This window comes from Poecilia reticulata, linkage group LG1 (genome assembly GCF_000633615.1).
Source record: "Poecilia reticulata strain Guanapo linkage group LG1, Guppy_female_1.0+MT, whole genome shotgun sequence".
NCBI lineage: Eukaryota > Metazoa > Chordata > Actinopteri > Cyprinodontiformes > Poeciliidae > Poecilia > Poecilia reticulata.
In genome coordinates, this window is record NC_024331.1 from 6,410,972 (window position 1) to 6,431,148 (window position 20,177).

Consider the following 20,177-nt stretch of genomic DNA (forward strand, 5'->3'; position numbering starts at 1 on the left):
TTTTTTTTTGTTGTTGGTCTGATGTAATTTTCATGATGATTAACAGAAATAAAGGCTTTCAAACATCCGTCTGTGTGTAATTAATCTAAATAATGTGTTTCACTTAGYGAGAAAGCTCCTGAAGTAAACGGGCTTCTCAATAATATTCTAACTTACCGAATAAACAGAAGTAAATGCTGACAATTAGGGACGGGCCGATATGACCGTTTGGGCCAATACCGATATCCAWTACTGATATTAACCGATATTGACTGGTATTATATTTATGTCCTTATCTCACTGACCAAACAAACACCACATGGCCAACACTCTGCCCCTCCAGAAACAAAAACGACAAAAAGATGAAAGTCAAACTGATATCGATATGTTTAAAAAAAATAAATAAATCACTAATATCGGCTGATACTCTTATAAATGCTGATATATTGTGTGTCATTAATAGCTACAGCTTTTTTAACTGAATTACTGAAATAAATTAAATGTCAACATTATTCTAAAATACCTGCATAGCCACTGCATTTTACAAACACCTTTACACACACTGTGTCTGTGATTAATTGCATCTGAAGGCGTGTACTCACGCAGCAATCGACAAGTTGGCAGCGGACAGCGGGCTGACCTCTGCCACCTCCTTAGCCTTCTGCAGCGCCGTCTTTTGATTGGCTGCCTCCTCCTGCTCTTCTTCGTCCTGTCAGAGAAATACTGGTTCAGATTTCAARACCTTGTTCCAGTGARCAACACGCAAATATATATGACACAACAAAACACATTAACCCGAAGACATACATTTGAAATTACTAGATGTGATCACACGTTGAGAAGGATTGTTCAAAATTAACAAATGAAACCAAAACAATGAGTCAGAAGATGACATGTTTTGGTCATTCTGAGTAGGTTTGTCACATTGGCATAAATATGTGATCTACAATATGAAGAAATTGTTTGTGAAGCTGGAAAAAATTAACTAAATTAAAAGAATCCAAAGTAACAGTTTACATGAGGGACTCTGTACCTTAGTAAGTTCCTGGGCGTTGGCCAGATTGTCAACAGCGATGGCCAAGAACACGTTCAGCAGCGTGTCTGTGGTGGGAGTTATGGAAATATCGATGCTACATTTCAAAAAGCTAGGRATTAAACRAAACACGGTAAAAAAAWATATATATACATACGTATAAATAAAATTAGGTTCCATCAAAGGAGTTCTGTGTTTGCTAAACCAAACTGAGATCAAAATGAAGTTTAAAAACAGAACATGTTACATGTACATATGAGTAAGCTTCTCAAAATATTAAATTGATTTATTTTTAAACTGTATAAATGACAAGCTGACTGACACATTTTTTAAATAAAACAAACATGAAAAGCCATAATACCAAAACTAGCAGCTTTCTTACACGTGTGACCAAACTGTCTGATGTGCTCMGCGCGTTTGCGTTTAAACACGTGGAGCGTTGGTGAAAGTGTGCGCTCAAGGCAGGATACAGTTGCCGAAGAGTGTGAGGACGATGAAGAAGATGGAGAAGACCATTCCTTTGTTCTTTACTCCACCCTGCGACTCAATGCCGTCATACATCACCATGTTCCAGTCCTCTCCTGTCAGGATCTAACGAGAAAGGAGGAGAGGAAACTTCATTTCATCAATAACATCAAGAAGGAGAGAAAGAAAACTAATCTGCACGTGCAGGCTGACCGAGACAGATTTCTGCTCGTGTGATTTTGAGTCGAGCCATTCCATTGCAGCTCCAGCTGTGCGTTTTAAAGTCATCATGCTGCTCGATAGTAAATYGTTTGCTATTTTTATGTAAAATCTTAATAAAAATGCATTAAACTGTGTGGCTGTTACACAGCAAAATGGGTTATGAGAACCTTTGGAAGACTTTGTTAAAGTTACGGAGACGCTCTTGACAAAAATAGCTGCGCTGCAATTTTTTAAGCTGATTTCTGACCGATTCGTAAATGTTTCTGATTATGYGTAATAAAAGGACGTCACAACTTGCTTTTTCTTACCTGAAACACCGTCATGATTGCTGCTGCAAATGTGTCAAAATTGGTAGGCGGAGTTCCTGCTTCAAAGTTGAATCTGACGAGAGGAAAGTAAGAAGTGATTCTGARTACAGCAGTGATAAAAACTCCCAACACAGAAGACGTAAAGTTTGCAGCGACACTGACTGTCCTCCGAAGAGCTGCATCCCCAGCAAAGCAAAGACCACGATGAAGAGGAAGAGGAGGAAGAGCAAGCTGACAATGGACTTCATGGAGTTTAACAGCGAAACCACCAGGTTCCTCAGCGGCGCCCAGTACCTGAGGAAGAGGAAGAGGAAGGTCAGAGTGCTGCAGGTAATTTAGTGCTAAGGAAGTAGAGATGCTAAGGAGTTGTAGAGACAAAATAATAATAAAAAAAATCTGTCAATAAAAACAGAAGAAGTTGAAGGAAAATAGTCTAAACAGGATGGTTTTTTTCCTGTGGTTAAACACATTTTTGCAGTGTAGCAATTTATACACAGCTTTTGTAAGAAAAAAAAAAGCTCCGCTAAAGGAACACTCTGCCCTGTAAACATATTCCCATGATATTTTGGCCTTAATTGCGTTGCCTCTCCAGGAGTTTCTGTAACCTACCTTTTCGACATGCGTTCTCTTTTTTTTGCCCGCTCTGTTTTTTTTGTTTTTTTAAGTTTCATCGTGTCCTAAGTCAAACAAGTTTTACTTCTGATACTTAGAATATATTTAGCTTTCGTTTTTGCCTGTCATTTGTCCTCTGTTCTTACTGTCCCTGTGGGACCCTGATATGGGATCATTTGGATTTCGGGACTTAAATCTTCCTGTGACCTTCTCCGTCGGGCGATAACAGTTAAAGTTTCAGGGAGAGTAAACTCAAGGTCTGTCCACCTTCACAAAAGCAGAACAGCATCCGCTCACGTCCGTTCAAGATCTACCGCCTTCGGATTAGTATATTTAGGATCTCTAATTTAAAAACGCTGCTTACGTTACGGCAACAATCTCCGAAGCTTGAGCCTTCTYGCCTCAGAAAACAGATCAATTAAGCTTCCTGATGCTGCCGTTAAGATTTCAGGCATTTTACTCAGTTTGCTTGAATTTGACAAGCGTTGAACTGACAAAAGAATTAAAGTGAAATCCAGATAAAGGATTTTTACTTTACTTACTTGGTTACTTTGAAGATACGCAGCAGCCTGAGAGCTCGCAACACACTGATTCCAAAYGATGTGCCTGGTTTTATGGTGGCCCACACAACCTCAAAGATGCTACCGACAATGACCTGGAAACACACGCACGCGCACGCACACACACACACACGCACGCACACACACGCGCACGCACACACACACACACGCACGCACACGCACACACGCACACACACACACAGACAGGAAATACAAACAATACATCTCTACTTTGGTTATTTTAGGAATGTAATTGCGCTGACGTGCAAATCGTCTCTACTTGTCTACAGGAGCGTTTCAGCTGTGTAGAGCCAAACGTCTCGGTGCTTAATAAATACTTTACAATCTCAAAGCAAACCCACCAACCAGGTRCCTGTAAAAAATGTGCTTTAGTTGAATTCGATCAAAATCTAACAAGTTTATTTCTTAGTTTTAGATGCTTAGAAACAATGAGATATTAATTGTTATTTTCTTGCATAGTTTCTAACTGTAATAAATGAGGACTGTTCAGYAAATTACTAGTTGGCAACAGAGATCAAAGCACTGAAGCTTTAAGGTGGTCCTCCATGTCTTCTTTGCTGCAGTATTTGCTCCCATATCATTTAGAGGAAACGTTTAACCAGCTAGCACACTACTTCCTGTCTTGCCATTCATGTTGTCATCTTCATGTGAGAAAATGTAGCCAATCTCGTCAAGTCTTTGAGTTGTCGGGATAAGTGGAGTAAATAGTAACATTTTTTTTTTGTCAATTTAATTGAAAAGTACAGTAAGTTGATTCTTAAGTATGAAAAAAAGTAAGTAAAAAAAGATTAGATATGTTACTTTCAAGGTGACATTTATGCATCGTTTCATTTATTTGTATAGTAAAGATTAACTGATAAAAATTCACCACTCCAAGTGGCAAAATATTATTTAAAAAAACTCGAGTCAGTTCATCCATAAATACAGAATTAAATAAAATAAGACACAATGTATTACTTACTTATTAAGTTAATAAATGTGCAAGTGACAAAACATTCATTACCTGACTTAACTAGGAAGTAGACCCCTAAGTGTAGAATGACAAATAAAACCAGACAGGATTTTATCTGGTTTACTGTTGAGGTTTTATTTTTATCCCACATTTAAGGATCAACTCRCCATCTAGCAATAAACATTCAATGCCCTACAGGCGGTCAAATATTTGTGAACTGAAATGATATGAGAGTTTGGTTTCGCTGTTTCAGTTCAAGCATTTATCATTCRGTGCTGARTGAATCTTAGACAGCGCAGACAGAGCACCTGCACAGAACAGAATGAGATAAGGAGATGTCATTCTTGGTTCGTTGATGTGAGATTTAAGTCGCTGTTGTGTCGAAYATATGMCACCTTACAGTGGAAAGGTTAGTTTTCCTTGAAAGAGCCTGCAATTTTTTAAATTTATTTTTAAATACAAAACTCACAAGCAAGACGAGTAAAATAGGCTACATTTGACTGAAAACACACTGGTGACGTGTTATGAAGCACCGTTGGAGCTAAATATGAACAAACCTATTCAACCCATTCAAAAAGATATGAGCCGTTACACAAAGTGAATGCGTGTGTGTGTGTGTGTGTGTGCGCATCAGGGCACTCACCACACAGTCGAAGCAGTTAAATGAGGAGTGGAAGTAGGGCTGGATGCCCAGACCGTACATTTTGATCAGCATTTCAGACATGAACAAACCGAGGAAGATGAACTCTGCATAGACTGGAGGAGGGGAGAAGAACAGGAGAGGAAGTGAGGAAGGTGTGATTTTTGTCGAGGAAAGGAAAACAAATGTAGAAAAAGGAGGAAAAAAAGGTCGAACAGGGAGTGGAGGTAGCAGCAGAAAGAGACAAATGTACGGAAAACAGAGAGAAAGTGCAAATAAAAGCAGAGGTGGGGATGAATACAGTCAGAAAGCAGCGTGCATGAGTATTTGACAAAGACTAATATGAGTAGAAGTCAATAGTGGCGTGAGTGGAAGAGTATATGACAGCGTACTGATAAATGGACTCCACCAGGAACTCCAGCTTCATATGCTAATGGTGTTGGATAGCAGCCAGAGACAACGAGGTGATTCTGCTGAATGCGTCTCGCATGTCAGTACCAACAAAACCGTAGCACAACTGAACAGTAAATAATCTGGACTATTCACCAGATCAGGCAAACAATGTAAGCAAAAAGTAAGAAAAATCTATAAAAAAAACAATGAAAGTGAAAAGTATCTCAAAACGCACATTAAAAACTGAATCACAGTTGAGTGTTGCAGTGCCTAGAAAMGCAGCTGTGTGCTTTGTAACCAAAGTGTGATAGCTGGAGAAAAGTTATTTTGTGTTTACTCACAGAGAAAGTCAGAAAGAAACTCTGGCTGGTTGTAATGCACCACGGCCACGCAGATGGTGTTGAGGCCCACCAGGCAGAGCACGGTCCAGTAGAAGGCCTGCGTCTTCACCATCTTCCGGATGAAGAACCGCATCCGTCGCTCTTTCTTACTGTAATTCGTCCCGTCCTTACCGCTCTTTATGCTGGAGCGAGCAAATCCTATGGGCAAGAAGGGCAGCTCAGAGGGGCTGGCRTGTGGAAAGTCACACAGTCAACAAACTGACAGCAATAATTTGGGTTATGTAGCCTGTCATCAGAAAACAAAATATGAGTTTATTTTTCAGTCATAGTGTCACCATGTTATTCATTCATGGTGAAATGAGCAACATTTCACCATGAATGAATGAATGTTACTCATTCACATTAACTAAGTTTAAAACTACCGTATTTTCCGCACTATAAGGYGCACCTAAAAACCTTCAATTTCCTCAAAAGCCGACAGTGCGCCTTATAATCCGGTGCGCCTTATATATTGATCAATATTGAGCAACRACAGGTCTAGCAACTACGGTAAGCAGCCACTGACTTCATTTTTGCCCATAGAAGAAGAAGCGCGCGGTGCATGCTGGGATAGTCGTCAGAACGCTGGTTTGTTAATAAGGTTTGACTGACCTATCTACCTACTGACCGTCTAGAATCAGGTCGTCTGCAGGTCATTTAGCACCACGTTCTCCACGAACATGCTGTGCGCGAACGGAGAAGGGTGACCATCRTCCRGCCACRCCCCRGCCCAGTCGCGGAAGGCTCTCCTSRCCGATCGGAGTCGGACTGTTTTGTTGACATTCTTTATGTCAACAAACTGGCTTTAGATATTCATCCGGGTGCTTCGACTACGGTTACCAAGGGACCAGCCCCTATACATTTAAAGCCGGGGGGCGGGGRAAGAGAGACAGAGACTGCGGMGGCATCGTGTCGGTTGGTCTGTGTTACCCAGAAAGCAGTTGGGCACAATATCGCAATACCAACACCGTCWGTGAACTAARCTAGCTAACTTAGCTAAACTGAGCTAGCTTAAAGAGAAGCACTGAACTAAATATTTAGATTAGCGCTAAATATATTTAGCTGCACACTATGTATTTACTTTGAAGACAAATATTTACCTTGCTAACAAACCAAATGTTTAATTTTCAACTAGAAAATTTACCTAGAGGTCAAATATTTAGCTTGAAGCTGTATATTTAGCTTGTTAGCTAAATATTTACCTTAGCTTAAAGCTAAATGCATAGCTTCTTAATTGTGTTTTTACTTTGAAACTGTAACATTTATAAGTAGGGCTAACTTTACAAACAGCAACCCATAAACTAATCCTCAACAGTTTATGAAACATCAGCTGCATCATTCACAAAAGATTAAAAAAAAAATACTTTAAACTTTCACAAACGCTTCTTTTCTCGGTGAATGCTTTTAAAATTATTTGAAAGTATCACAACTAAAATGATTATTAACAAAGTTATGAAATGTGTACTACCATTTTTCCATTTTCCTTACCTACTGCGTCTCCTATGTTGTCCTCCCCTTCCTCTTGATTCAACAGCTCTGTTTTGTTATTTCTGGTTTTGATGGTCGGCCTTCGTCTCGAACCTAGTGAGACACAGGAAAGGAAGACTGGTTATTCATCGCTCTATTTTCTGAAATGTCAGTCTCACTCCCACGGTCTTTCGCTTGTTGACGTACACGTGCTACATTTATTCACTTGTTTCCACATTTAAATAACGAGTCAGAACTCCAACAACACGACACATTTATTCAGATGCCATCTCTTGGCGAGTTAAAATTAAAAGTTACACATCAGAAGTTGCACGAATAAATCTGTCGCGTTTCTGGGACACATTTTGATGCCGTGGTCACCAAGTTATTAAAAATTGCTATAATCTGACAAAGCTCTGGAGGTGTAACCTGCATAAAGACGGTAAAAAAAARAAGAAAAAAGACAACGAGGTACCATCAAAGTTCCCCGTGGTGTCTTCCTCAGCCAGAATCACCTCCTCTGTAAAAAGTGAACGAGTAGCAGATGTAAATCCAGCAGCAGGAGCTGTGCGTATCGGAATGAAACGTTGTCCATCAGCATGAACTGACCCGCTTTGCAGATCCACTCCAAGTATCCGTTGAGCTCTCGCTCAATCTGCTGCTGCCGCCTCAGCTTGAGGAACTCGCTCCTGTTCTCCACCCGTTCCCTCTCTTTGGCAAATTCACTGTGGGGAACATTTTACGTCACGTTCTCTCTTGCTCATCACAAAGTGCACAGAAGCAACGTGGAAAGGAAACGTGGAAGTCGTTCGCAGAGATACAGGTTGAAAGAGCTCAGGCCATACCCTGAAAGTACACCCAGCACCAGGTTGAGCATGAAGAAGGAGCCGATGATGATGAGGGGGATGTAGTATATCCAGTTCCACATGCTGCCATCCACGTCATTGCTCTACGAGAGAAAAGCCACACGAAGGATTCAGCAATTTCAGGTTTCACATGGGGCATGAAACTTGATGTGTAATCTCAAAGCTTTCCTCTGGAACAAAAACTCCAGTGGCTTTCTTTGGTTTGACATGATCAGTATGAGCCAATGGGTTTAAATGCATGTGGCCCCACTTTGCTCCGCTCCTATCAATCACACATTCCAGATGATTCTCCCTTTACTCATCCTGCGGTTACAACAAGAGACAAATTGGAGCTGGAAGACGTTAAACAAAAGCAAAACACAGGAGAATGGCACTACTACGCAATTTAAACTGGGAGCTTATTAGCAATCATATATTGCATTTACATGGGAAGTTGGGTTGGGTTCGGACAAAACGTCTCCGCTTTGGTTCGGATTGTTTAGGTCTGTTTAGTAGAGATGGGAAATTCCACAAGCTTCTTATAAACCATCCAATATTTTCAATATTTCTAGTTTTGGTCGTTTTGTCCTCAACTTTCTTTAGGCGCCGTTTGTCAACAAACGTTTTGAGCCAACCATGCCTCATTTTCTACACACCAGGGGGCGCTTCAATCCAGCTTTTGAAACCGTTTCCCTTTTCAAAATGTTTACCAACAGAATGTTTCCCTCAACTTCTTCTTTCGCTTTTTGAGAGGGGTCATAGTCCGTCTTATTTTACAAGAATCAACTCCCTCCTAACTGTAATCAAAACCCTTCGAAAAATAGAAATATAACAAAGTTTGCAGAGCGTAAAAAGCAATAAATGACATTTTACAACAGATGTCAGACGTGTTGATTTTGCGTATAGAAGTTCTTTTTTAAAGGTACAAACAAACTGAAAGCAGGTGCTCTCTTTTAATTTAGGGGGGGAAAAAAACACAGTGTTTGTCCAGTGTTGTGTTGCAGCAAATTTTTCACTCACATTCATCATTTGTTGTACCGAGTTGCTCATTGTGAATGCAAACACAACGACTTACGTTTGCCTCCACCACTAAACAAACTCAACTGACAATCCAGAAAATGACCTTAATGGCGATATCGTCTTTCCTTTTTCTTTTTTTCTTTTAATGAAACTCCCTACATGGATCTGTCACCTGCTGGTGTGTTTGTGTGCATGTGTCAGGTTCATCTTTATCCAGATGGCACAATGCGGGCTGCCACATGGTTATTAAACTTTCATCGGTTTCCTCCTGACTGCATGTGTGAGTGTGGAAGTCAGGCTTCATCCATCAGAAAAGATGTTAAATATAGACGGACCAGAATAGGGAGGTGAGGAAGGGGGGAAAGGGACGGTCTCTAAAAGCAAGAAAAGGGCAGATGAGAAGAGGTCGAGCTGACGAAAACGAGGAAAGATGGGGAAATACATTTTGGATAAAGTCTTTAAGCACAATCTTAATTTACTTTTTAATTTAGACATAAGAAATCTAAACTCCTATTTTCACACATCTTTGAGATTTTGTCCAAATATCACCAGATTCTATTTTAATGACGGATATTGCTGTGATACCACTGCAAATACTGATAAGATCATTTAAGATCTTTTTCAGGAAAAATGTGAAATTAAAACTTACTTTAGGGGTCAAAATTGTTGTTTTTCCAATTTTTTTTAAACTTTTTTTTCAGGATTCTGCGTATATAACATGTCTACATTGTCTAAAACAAGTAAATAGTTTGTTTTTGAGTGTTTAGGCTTTGATGTTAATTTCCCAAAGTACGTTTTCTTATTAAACCACAAATGAGGTGTAGATTAGATGTAGTTGTCAAAAAATGTTAAATACTTTGTCAAAGCTAAAAAATTAGAGAAAAACATATCAGATTAGTTTTAGAAAGACATAATAAATTGTTGGTCTATTTATTTTCCAGAATCTTTGAAGTAGTCCAAAATATGCAGAGCGGCTGGTTGGAAATAAAACCTTCAGGGTTTGTTTAAAATTTATGTGCATTTCTTTGTTTAAAGAAAAGTTTAGCTCAGTTGTGTTTTAGACATACAAAGTAGAGCATCTCTGTCCATCCTTCCATAGTGATGCACTGGAAGACTGTCAGAATAGCGAACAGGATGTTGTCAAACTGAGTGATGCCGTAGTTCGGTCCGATCCAGCCGGATTCACACGATGAGTCGTTGGGGCACAATCTGGAGGGTGATTTGAGACCACATGGTCGAGAATCCACTTCCTCCCCTAGGTAGAGAGGGACAAAAGACAAACAATGTTACCTTCAGTTGTTATGAAAACGGCATATATGCCAAATGCAACTCAAAAGAAATTTAACTTTGTAACTCAACGCCTTGAAATTGGGCCTCTGTCTCTTTAAAGCTTCTGCTCTTTCTGAAACTCCGCCTTCAGGAAGTTATCGCAACATGGCTCCTTCAATTAACCCTTTAACAACGCCTTTACCAGCTGAGAAGTTGCTCCTATAATGAGCTCAGCAGATAACAGTTCTACCAAGTGATTGCTAATTGCTGCTGGCTAGTTTGAAGGAGTTGATATTACCATTTATTTCCCAATATAAATTATTTAAGTCTGACAAAAATGCAAAAAAAACTAAATGTGTACGTCGGGGTTGGGTGGTCGAATACTTTTTACAGCATGTTGTACACTGCCTACAAAAAAAAAACATTCCTACCACTATCTTTTTCACATTTTCTCAAGATGCAAACTCAAACATCAACGTATTTCATTGGAATTTTATGTGTCAGACATACACAAAGTAACATGATTGAGGAGTGCAAACAAAAAAGTGGCATGAAATTGTCAAAAATTGATTTGTTTTAGACCCTTTTGCTTCAATTTCTTTAGATCTCATTTCACATAATTCCACTGAAAACATACTACATAGTATTTGAAAAAAAAAAAGACAGAAAGAAATGGGGAGAAAGCTTAAGGTGTATGAATCAGTTTTGCAAAGAGCTAGCAAATCAGGTTCAAAGGAAATTAACCAACTGTCCTCTAGGTGTCTTCACATTGGACCAAATATACAGCGTTTATGTTTTTTTGATTATTGTATTGTGATACTCAGGATAGTTGCATAGAAAAGCTCGCATTTATCTTCTGTTGATTTACTGCCCCCTTGTGGCAGGATTTAAGTTAGGTTTTGTTTTCGCTAAAAGTCTGATCAGCGTTTTGCCTACGACGTGGCAGAGGGACAGTGTTTCCACCATTGTTTGAGCCTTGACGTATCTTTGTTTGTAAGTAGCCGTATGCTATTGCACTAGAATGTTTGACAGAAAATAATTAAGTTTATCTGCTGTTTCTAATGTTTCTGTGCTTAGCGCAGCCGCGTTGAATGTGTTCTAACAACCTTCGCAGCCATACCTGTAAATTTTCTAATAGTCTTCCGTGTGTACGGAAATGGCTTAAATCCGCAACATGTTCATTTGACGAGCTTCACACAGTTTTCTTTTATTTATACATTTATTTTTGGACGAAATATGTATTTAAGATGTTGAAAATGTCCATGTATATCTTTTTTTTTTTTTACATGAAAGCTCAGAACACAATCAGCACCTTAGGTTTTTTTTTTTTTTTTTTTTTTTTTTTTAGCCATCTGTGTTGCATAGTCCAGTACGTCTTGCGAGGACAGAACAGTGATGGATACGGTTACTTCTCATTTTCACTTCCTGCTTACTTGTAACGGGATCGATACAGGTTGTATGGAATTTGCCCATGTAGAACTCCAAGCCGATGATGGCGAACATAAGGATAGCCACGAACAGTAGCAAGCCGATCTGAAGCAGGGGGATCATGGCCTTCATTATGGACTTGAGCACCACCTGCAGGCCTGGATGACAGTGGGAAATACTCAGAAGAAGTTTGGAACAAAAACACCAAGAGGAAGTTCAAATAGGTGAAAATCTTTGCAGTGAGGTAAGGCATATTACTCCATTTTATCAATACTCCAACGTATCCAGTGCTAAAATCTCTATGACTGTTGACTAAAGATGGGGTTAAAGCTAAGCCAAGAAAACGTCACAAAAGGGCCTAAATCCTTGTAACCTCAGTTATAAAGGTAATAGTTAAGGTAATGTTGGCAGCTTATGCATAAGCAGGTGAACGGAAATGGAAATATCCTGTTTTGGATGTTGGTTTAATTATTTAATTTTTTTAATGTAAGAAATAAAAATAAGTCAGTCACAACTCACTGGGAATTCCAGACACCAGTTTTAGCGGCCGCAGCACTCTGACAGCTCGGAGCGTCCTCAGATCAAACTGAGACCCCACAGACGACAGAATTCTGCACAAACACAAGAAAAAAGTGAGGGCAGTACTTTGTCAGTGGTTCTGTTGGTTCACCGGATACAACTGAAAGTTTTCTTCCATACGACTGACTTGCAACATTCCTCGTCTTCATGACCACTGGTATTAATCTAATAAATTCAATCACTTGAACATTCCGATTCACTCCTGTTCCAATCTTTCAGGAAAACTTAGGTTCTTGGAAACGGGAAAATGTGATCTTTAAATAACACTTCTGCTAAGAGATCTCTTGTGGAGTTTTGGAATTAAGTAGAGCAATTTTTTTTGTTTTTCCAGTTTGGAGGTCACACAAAGTTTGAAGATGACTAAAAAAGCCACTTTAGCCTTTGTTTTTCAAAATGTTTGCTTTGTACTGTTTCTGATCCATCTTGTTTTTGATGGTTGTACTCATTTGAAATCCATTTTGTTCCTTTTTTGCCATTTCCCTCCAGATATGATTATTCATTTAATTTTACTTTAATGATCAACACAAGTTTATTCGTGCTGCACATTTGAGCAACAAAGCGCTGAAATGTGCAACATTTCACATTTCAGCACTTTAAAACACAAGAAACAACCAATCAGAGCCAGGAGGTGGTTTCTTAGTGCTGTCAATCATGCCTATATATGTGCCGCTCACACCCTCCCCCTTCCTCTCTGCTATGCTACAGTTTCTTCCAAGCAGGAGAGCCTGCAATGAATGCTAAGGCTAGTTAGCATGGCCACCGATGGAGGTAGATAAACTGTAAGTTGTTTCTTCGCCATTAGCAAATTTAGCAGCACGTACATGAGAGTGATTGACAGCGCCAAGACTCTCCGTCTGGCTTTGATTGGTCGTTTCTGGCTGAAAGTGGTGCATTTCTAGGAGGAGGTGGAAGAGCTTGATTTTTTTTCCCCCACATATTTTTCGTGTCATACTAAGTCGTCACAACATAGTGAAGGTTTTAACAAATATGTAAAAACACGTTTTTTTTTGTTGTTTTTTATAAAAGTTACATAATGCAGCTTCAGTGTGACACATATGTCTGTGTACTGTCTGAAGAATATTTTTAAAGGTACATTTGTGTAGACTTTGTGTAGACTTTACACAAATGTAGCTAAAAAATAAAGGTTTACTTAAGTATTGACTTGGGGAGAAGTTTTTACAAACTTGTGAAGAACATTTTACGTTTCCATTTCAATAACATTTTGAAAGACACGTACAATTTTCTTTTCATTTGACAACTATGCACATTAAGTCCTTATAAGATGAACTGAGGTACATGAACACCGTCACAGTTTGAGTGTCATAAATAACTTCCTGTTATAGGACAAGACAAATGACTAATTCCATGGATTATTAAATTTTATTTAAGTTTCAAGGTAAAAATGGTTAATAAAGTGGTCTTTTATTAATTACTTGTTAAATGGTTAATAAAAGACAATTTAACTGTATTTTGTAGTGAAAAATGTTTAAAATGTTGCAATTTTAAACATCAAGATTGCAAAAAATAAAAAATGTCAGTTTGAACCCAACAAGAATAAAATAATTTAAGTTACACATTTTCAAGATGTCTTGTCCTGACTTTTATGCCTATTAAAAAAAAATGTTTTTAAATTTTTTTTACATTTCCCCGTTATTTCCACTCCGACTCTTTCTCCGGCTCTTTTCAGGTTTGTTGCTAATTCCAGTAAGAGGTCATCTATTTAAAGACACAGCACTGGCAACCGAGCCACTCATTTCCTCAATGGATTTTTAACAGCCACAATTAAAGGCCATGCTGCGAGCCTCAACAGACCAGACCTCAGCAAAATGACCAGAATGCATCGCTCCGACACGACACCGGGGTGATTCATGTTTTCTGAAGCAGCTTTGAGGTCTGTGTTTGAGGGGGAAATTCAAAGACAACTTGGATCAAGCGACGTCGCTTTCGTTGGATTATTAGTTTTCCAATACTTTCTCTTCTTTTTACCCACATTTCAGTCCTTTTCGTTTTTTAATGCCATCCATCCATTTTCTTTACACCCTTGTCCCTTAGTGGGGTCGGGAGGGGTGCGGGTGCCTATCTGCAGCTAATGTCCTGGGCGAGAAGCGGGGGTCACCCTGGACAGGTCTCCAGTCTGTCGCAGGGCAACACAGAGACACAGGACAAACAACCATGCACACACACATTCACACCTAGGGACAATTTAGACAGACCAATTAGCCTAACCGTCACGTTTTTGGACTGTGGGAGGAAGCCGGAGTACCCGGAGAAAACCCACGCATGCACAGGGAGAACATGCAAACTCCATGCAGAAAGACCGGGGCCGGGAAACAGCTCTACCAACTGCGCCACTGTGCAGCCCTTTTTTTTTTTAATGCCTTATCTCTCAAATTAGGGTCCATGCAAAGCCTGCATGTGCAGAAACTGTTCCCTGCTGCCAGACGACTCGGTTCTTCAAGAAGCAGTTGTCCCTAGCAACAGCCGAGCCAGCCCACAGTACACGCCGGTGGCCAGTAGATGGAGCAGAGAGCATGCCGGGGAAAAAGTGGGAAGAGAAATGTGGACGAAGAACTTCTTCAAATAATAATGGAAAATACATACATTTTTGGAGTAAGTGAGGAAAAACGTATTGAATGGAAGACTAACACAATGTCCTCTCAGGTATAGTTGAAAGAACACAAAGCAGAGATAACGAGTGATGACTTATGATTGTAAGCATCACCATAATGATCTATATTTGATTTATTGTTGTGCTCTTTTCTGTTTGAAGCTGTCAGGAGTCTGAAGGAGAAATGACTGAACAAGCAGAGAGAAATATCATTAATCCAAACTACTGTGCTCACAAATAGATGTGTAATGTCGACTATTGAGTTTCTGCATCAGTGACAATGTAATGAATGAACTGGTTTGTGCTGCAAAACAAAGTGATTTGGTGATTCTGAAAGGTGCAACAGTAACAGCTTGTACACAAAAACTCTTCGATACGAGACGTAATCAGCAGAAAACCAAACCGCAACTTGAGTACTATTGGTTTGGCAACAACAACGCAAATGTTGGGCAAGAAAACCTGCAGAAAATCCTACTTCTGCATAATAAACTTCAAGAAAATGGCAATGGATGGACAGCAATAAGAGGAACAGAACAAATATTAACCGACTAGTGAATGATCTCTGAACACTTGAATCCACTGGAAATCATTAGCAATTTTATCAAAACTTTGTTCAACAGCGGCTACTCCCTTACACAACACATGCAAAGTGATGTCTTTCTTCTTATTTATCTTCTTTTTTTTTTTTTTACCGGTTTCATCAGCTGATATAGCCTGTGGTTTCACTTTTCTGTACTGTAGGTCTGTGTTTTCATTTAATCTTTCTATTATGATCATTTCTATCATTATGTCTCACCTTTTGAAGGACTTTGAGTTACGTTCATGTTTTAAACGTTATTGAAAAGAAAAATTAACTGAATTAATATGTATACAATCAATAACCGATCACAGCAGCGAGATAAGAATAAATATTTTAAATGCCACTATATATGTTCTTTGTGTGTAGCTGTTAGAAGAAAAAAATCTGAATAAGACAAAAATCAGCAGTCTTACAAAAGTCATGTTTTAGAATATGTTCATCAGTGTAGGTGAGGTTTCTGAAATAAGGCCCGTAGTTTTTAGTTTCCCAATACATCACTGCCATCTTAAATAAAAACAATCAGCTATTGCTTAAAACAACAAGATAAAATAGTAAATAAAAAAATAAATAAAAAAACAGTTGGTACATCGTCATGACGGTTTGCTAACACTGTCCCATCAATTACACTGTTTTACACATTTTCATCAGCTAAAAACAAAACAGTATCTTAAACTCTTATTTTGAAAGGCCTCACTTTGTCCATTTTATTAAAATCTAAAGCTTTTTCCTCACTGACCTAAGCTACACTGAACATGCTGTGGAGACAGATGGCTGAATGTTTCCTCCTGTCAGGAGCTGGCATGTATCTCTCTCTCTCTTTTAAAGGCGCGCTTCGAAATGGGCTTAAATATAATCATTCGAATCTCTTTTTTTTTTTTTTTTTTTGTAACAGAGAATATATAAACACAAAATATCACAGAGGAGCTCCGTCCCCTTAAAGACTGCGCCGGAGAGTCCTTAATGAAATACCAATTGTGAAGAAAGAAAGGCGGCATCCCCTTAAGAGACGGAGAGCGTGAAAAAGAGTGAGCAGATTGAAAGGGAGTGATAGTCCTGTGTGTCAAAAGTGTTAGATCCAACTGCTGAGATGGAGAGACGGCGCGGCTCGTAAGAGAAGCCGAAGCAGGCAAACAGARAGACTCCAGAGATGAAATGAGGCCGGGTTTTCTCTGCAGTGGGGAAAGGTGTTTGGATGGTGATGACAGAGGCTCACGCTGCAGGGAAACACCAAACTGTTAACCCCRTAAAGCAGCACAAGCCCTGCTGAAACCGCGCCGCAGCGTGTTGACCAGCCATGAGTTTTCCACATGTGTAAAACGTGGCTTTAAGAGGGGCCACGGTTCACCAGCGACACTTTCTGATTGGCGGAAATCCATGTTAGCACCGAGCTAACGCTGCGCTACCCCTATGAACTGTCACATTCAACTGGTTAAAAGATGGAGGGATGTTGAAAGTCTGTTTTGACTAAGTCAGTATTTTTTTTTTCACATAAGGTTGTAAAAATATTTTTTCCAGGTGTTCTACACTGAGAAAATTAAAAATCTTGTAATTTTTAATACATGGTTACTGTAATAACCATAAGAAACAGGCCTTGGGTATGAATGTGCTCACCACGGCAACCCTTTAAAGATTAAGCAGGGACAAAAAAAAAAAAAAAGGATGGATGGATAGACTCCAACAAAATAAGACGTAGGCCAATGCTTCTGTAAAATACAAAAGAAATATGATAGTTAACCATCTCTAATTTGCTTTTCTTAAAATGAAATGTTACTGCTAAAAATCTCACATCTGTGAAGCTCTCAAATGTCAGAAAGAAAACTGAACAAACATTTCATCCCAGAAACTAAAGGTACCCAATGTAGTCACTTCGACATGGCCAGTCTGTTTTCCATTATACACTACGTTAATTTGTCCGTTTTGTTTTGTGTGTGAGTTTATGCCTTCTGTGACTTTTCTGCCTGCAACACGCCATCATTGAATTAACAACTTGTCTCAGAATCAAAGGTAAAGAACCTACAGAGGAGATCTCTGATGTCCCTATCACATTATCAGAATAATATCTCAACATAATTCATACTAGAAAAATTATCCATTCAAAGACTCATTTACGTCAAAATCGACACAAATCGACAAATTTACATTTGCCCAAATGGTCCGATTTTCTCCACCACCAATCCTGCAATAACAGACGCTGGGTGAGTGCAGCCAGAAAAAAACCTTTAAAAATACATATGCGACCCTCTTTGGCCAGCAATGCTAACAACGAAGCATTTTCCCCCATGAGACAGACGGACGGACAGGAAAAAAGTAAACACGGAAGGTTTACTTCCGTGCATTAGCTAGAAGCTAATGCTACGACACTGATGTTTGACTTAAAAAGGCCAGTAAAGCGGTAAACCTCACAGTCAACATAAGCCAACGCTATCTGTGTAAATATTAGTATCAAAGAATGGCCCAGTGAAGGCAAGATCATTTTATTCATACATCACATTTTCAGCAACAATGCAGTTCAAAGTGAAGATTTTCCTTAATATTAACTTAAGGTGTGAAATTTTAGCATCATGGCAACCAGAGGTTTGAGACTGATTTGACTTTGATAACACGTAAAGATCAGGTTAAGCTTCGGACTTTAAGGTCTATTAATGTAGCTGATGGGAGGTGCACATAGAAATGATTGCATTAATGACACAGTAAGGCCTTTGTGACGCTACTTATCCAAAACACCGGGTCCGGTTCTGATCCGCAGCGTCTCCATCCTGATGAAGAGCCACGTCTGATGATGACAATGGAGAACCCTGATGAAGATCAGAGGTCACCTGCTCCCTTCACTTTGGCCAGTCTCTCCTTGTTCACAGCATTGCCATGGCAACCGGCGATTCCTCTCTTTTTGCAGAATCTCCACGGTTACCGATCTGCTCTCATTCACAAGCGTTGCCTAGGAAACGCAACCCCTGCTCATTGATGGAATCTCGGCATTGCCGCAGCAACGGGGATAGGAAGCGAGTCTCCTGGCAATTGATTTTTTTTTTAACCCATCAAAACCCCCTGCATATTCCACCCACAAACACACACGCACACACACGCATACACACACACCTCTTTTACTTCGCCTTCTCACACCCTGTTCTGACAGCAGCTCTGGTGCATTCTGGCAAATATACCTTCTGCACACATAAGCACAACTTATCCCGCTTGCAGACATCAGCCAAGCTGTTTAAGAGCAACATTACGCCACACACATTCACACACACACGTTTGATGAGATATGGCAGAGTTGGATGCAGCAGACAAGATTTGTTGTGCTACTGTAAGATGTTTCTCTTATACGCACAGATATAGAGCATAAATTGTATGTTGGAACTGGAATATTATTTGACTGATCAAACCTCAACACTGGTCATTTTAAAGTTTTCTCTCTTTTTTCCAATATTGCAAAAAATCCCAATGATGATAAAGGACGACAATTACACCAAACAAAAATATGAAAAGCACAGGACAGTCATGAAAACATAACATTATTCCAGTGTTAGTGTCTGCGGACATTCAAAGGTATGCCTCCATTCAAGTACACTGCAAAAGCACAACATTTTACTAAGCATTTTTGGTCTAGTTTCTAGTGCAAAATTCTTAGTACACTTGAAATAACACAAAAATAACTTGCAGGTAACTCTTCAGCATGAAATAGGATCTTGTTTAAAATCAATCCCTATATCGATGGGGATATCCCTTAAATAATCTGCCAGTGGAACAAGATATTATAACTTATAATGTGGGAAAAATGTGTCGTTCCACTGGGAGATTATTTCACTTACAACTGGAAAGTTTTCCTTCAATATTAAGGAATTATTGACTTAAAACAAGATCTGATATACTGCTGGAAAGTTGTTTTTTTTTTTTGTGCTTATTTCAAGTGTATTATGCAGTGGCCGACAGGTGCAAATGCGCAGCAACAGAGAAAACATGCAAACAAAAAAAGAGACGCAAACAAATGAAATACAGCAAACAAGAAGAGATGACGCAAACAAAAAGCAGATCAAATGCAGCAAACAAAAAAAGAGATGCAAACAAAAAGCAAATGAAATGCAGCAAGCAAAAAAAGAGACGCAAACAAAAGTCCCTCCTGCTTTGCTCGACCAAAACAGCAGAAGATGCCTCATCAGCACTGCGGGATATTGAATAAATAAATAAATAAATAAATTACTTTAGTGAACCAAAAATATTTACAGCTATTACCAGGCTTAATATCTGTGTTTCACCTCCACTCATAGGGGAAAACTATTGGGAGTTTTTAAAACGATTTGCCGGGAGACATGGGTTCTTCTCGGTGTACCAAACCTGGAGCGCCCGGCCAGCTGACAGCTGGCGAGGGGAGCTGGCTGTTAATGCAGCGGGAGCAGACATCTCCGAAAACGTCGGAACAATATTGTAATTAAGTGATTTACTGTTGAACTGAGCAGATATTTCAGATCTATACATCTACATTCTCGCCTAAAAACTTTATAAAAAATCATTTTGTGTAATTTAAGTGTAACACAGCACAAATAATTTTGCCGCCATTGCTGCTTTTCTGAACACCCGTTTTAAAGGATGCAGACCCTAAATTTGTACACAGCTGTTTTTGTTCGACTCCCTCTAGTGGTCTGGAGCACTTCCGTTTTCAGCACTTTTTGTTTGCATCTTTTCTTTTGTTAGCTGCATTTCATTTGTGGTTGTAGTCTTTTTTGTTTGCGTCTTTTTTTTGTTTGCATCTTTTTTTGTTTGCTGCATTTTATTTGCTTTTTGCTTGCATCTTTTTTTGTTTGCTGCATTTGCTTTT

The 20,177-nt window shown here is 39.2% G+C and overlaps 1 protein-coding gene across 1 annotated transcript in view; it reads right to left on the minus strand.

The window, feature by feature from the left end:
- Positions 1-20,177, minus strand: part of cacna1ab (calcium channel, voltage-dependent, P/Q type, alpha 1A subunit, b) — a 193,365-nt gene that overhangs the window by 73,023 nt on the left and 100,165 nt on the right. Inside the window, exons 6-20 of the mRNA XM_017303769.1 lie at positions 12,114-12,205; positions 11,600-11,752; positions 9,965-10,152; positions 7,878-7,981; positions 7,642-7,757; positions 7,508-7,552; positions 7,054-7,146; positions 5,527-5,724; positions 4,796-4,908; positions 3,162-3,274; positions 2,170-2,301; positions 2,008-2,080; positions 1,483-1,603; positions 1,013-1,080; positions 582-688 (exon numbers count right to left, since the gene is read on the minus strand). Coding sequence (XP_017159258.1) covers positions 582-688; positions 1,013-1,080; positions 1,483-1,603; positions 2,008-2,080; positions 2,170-2,301; positions 3,162-3,274; positions 4,796-4,908; positions 5,527-5,724; positions 7,054-7,146; positions 7,508-7,552; positions 7,642-7,757; positions 7,878-7,981; positions 9,965-10,152; positions 11,600-11,752; positions 12,114-12,205 — 1,716 coding nt within the window. The remainder of the gene's footprint in view (positions 1-581; positions 689-1,012; positions 1,081-1,482; positions 1,604-2,007; positions 2,081-2,169; positions 2,302-3,161; positions 3,275-4,795; positions 4,909-5,526; positions 5,725-7,053; positions 7,147-7,507; positions 7,553-7,641; positions 7,758-7,877; positions 7,982-9,964; positions 10,153-11,599; positions 11,753-12,113; positions 12,206-20,177) is intronic.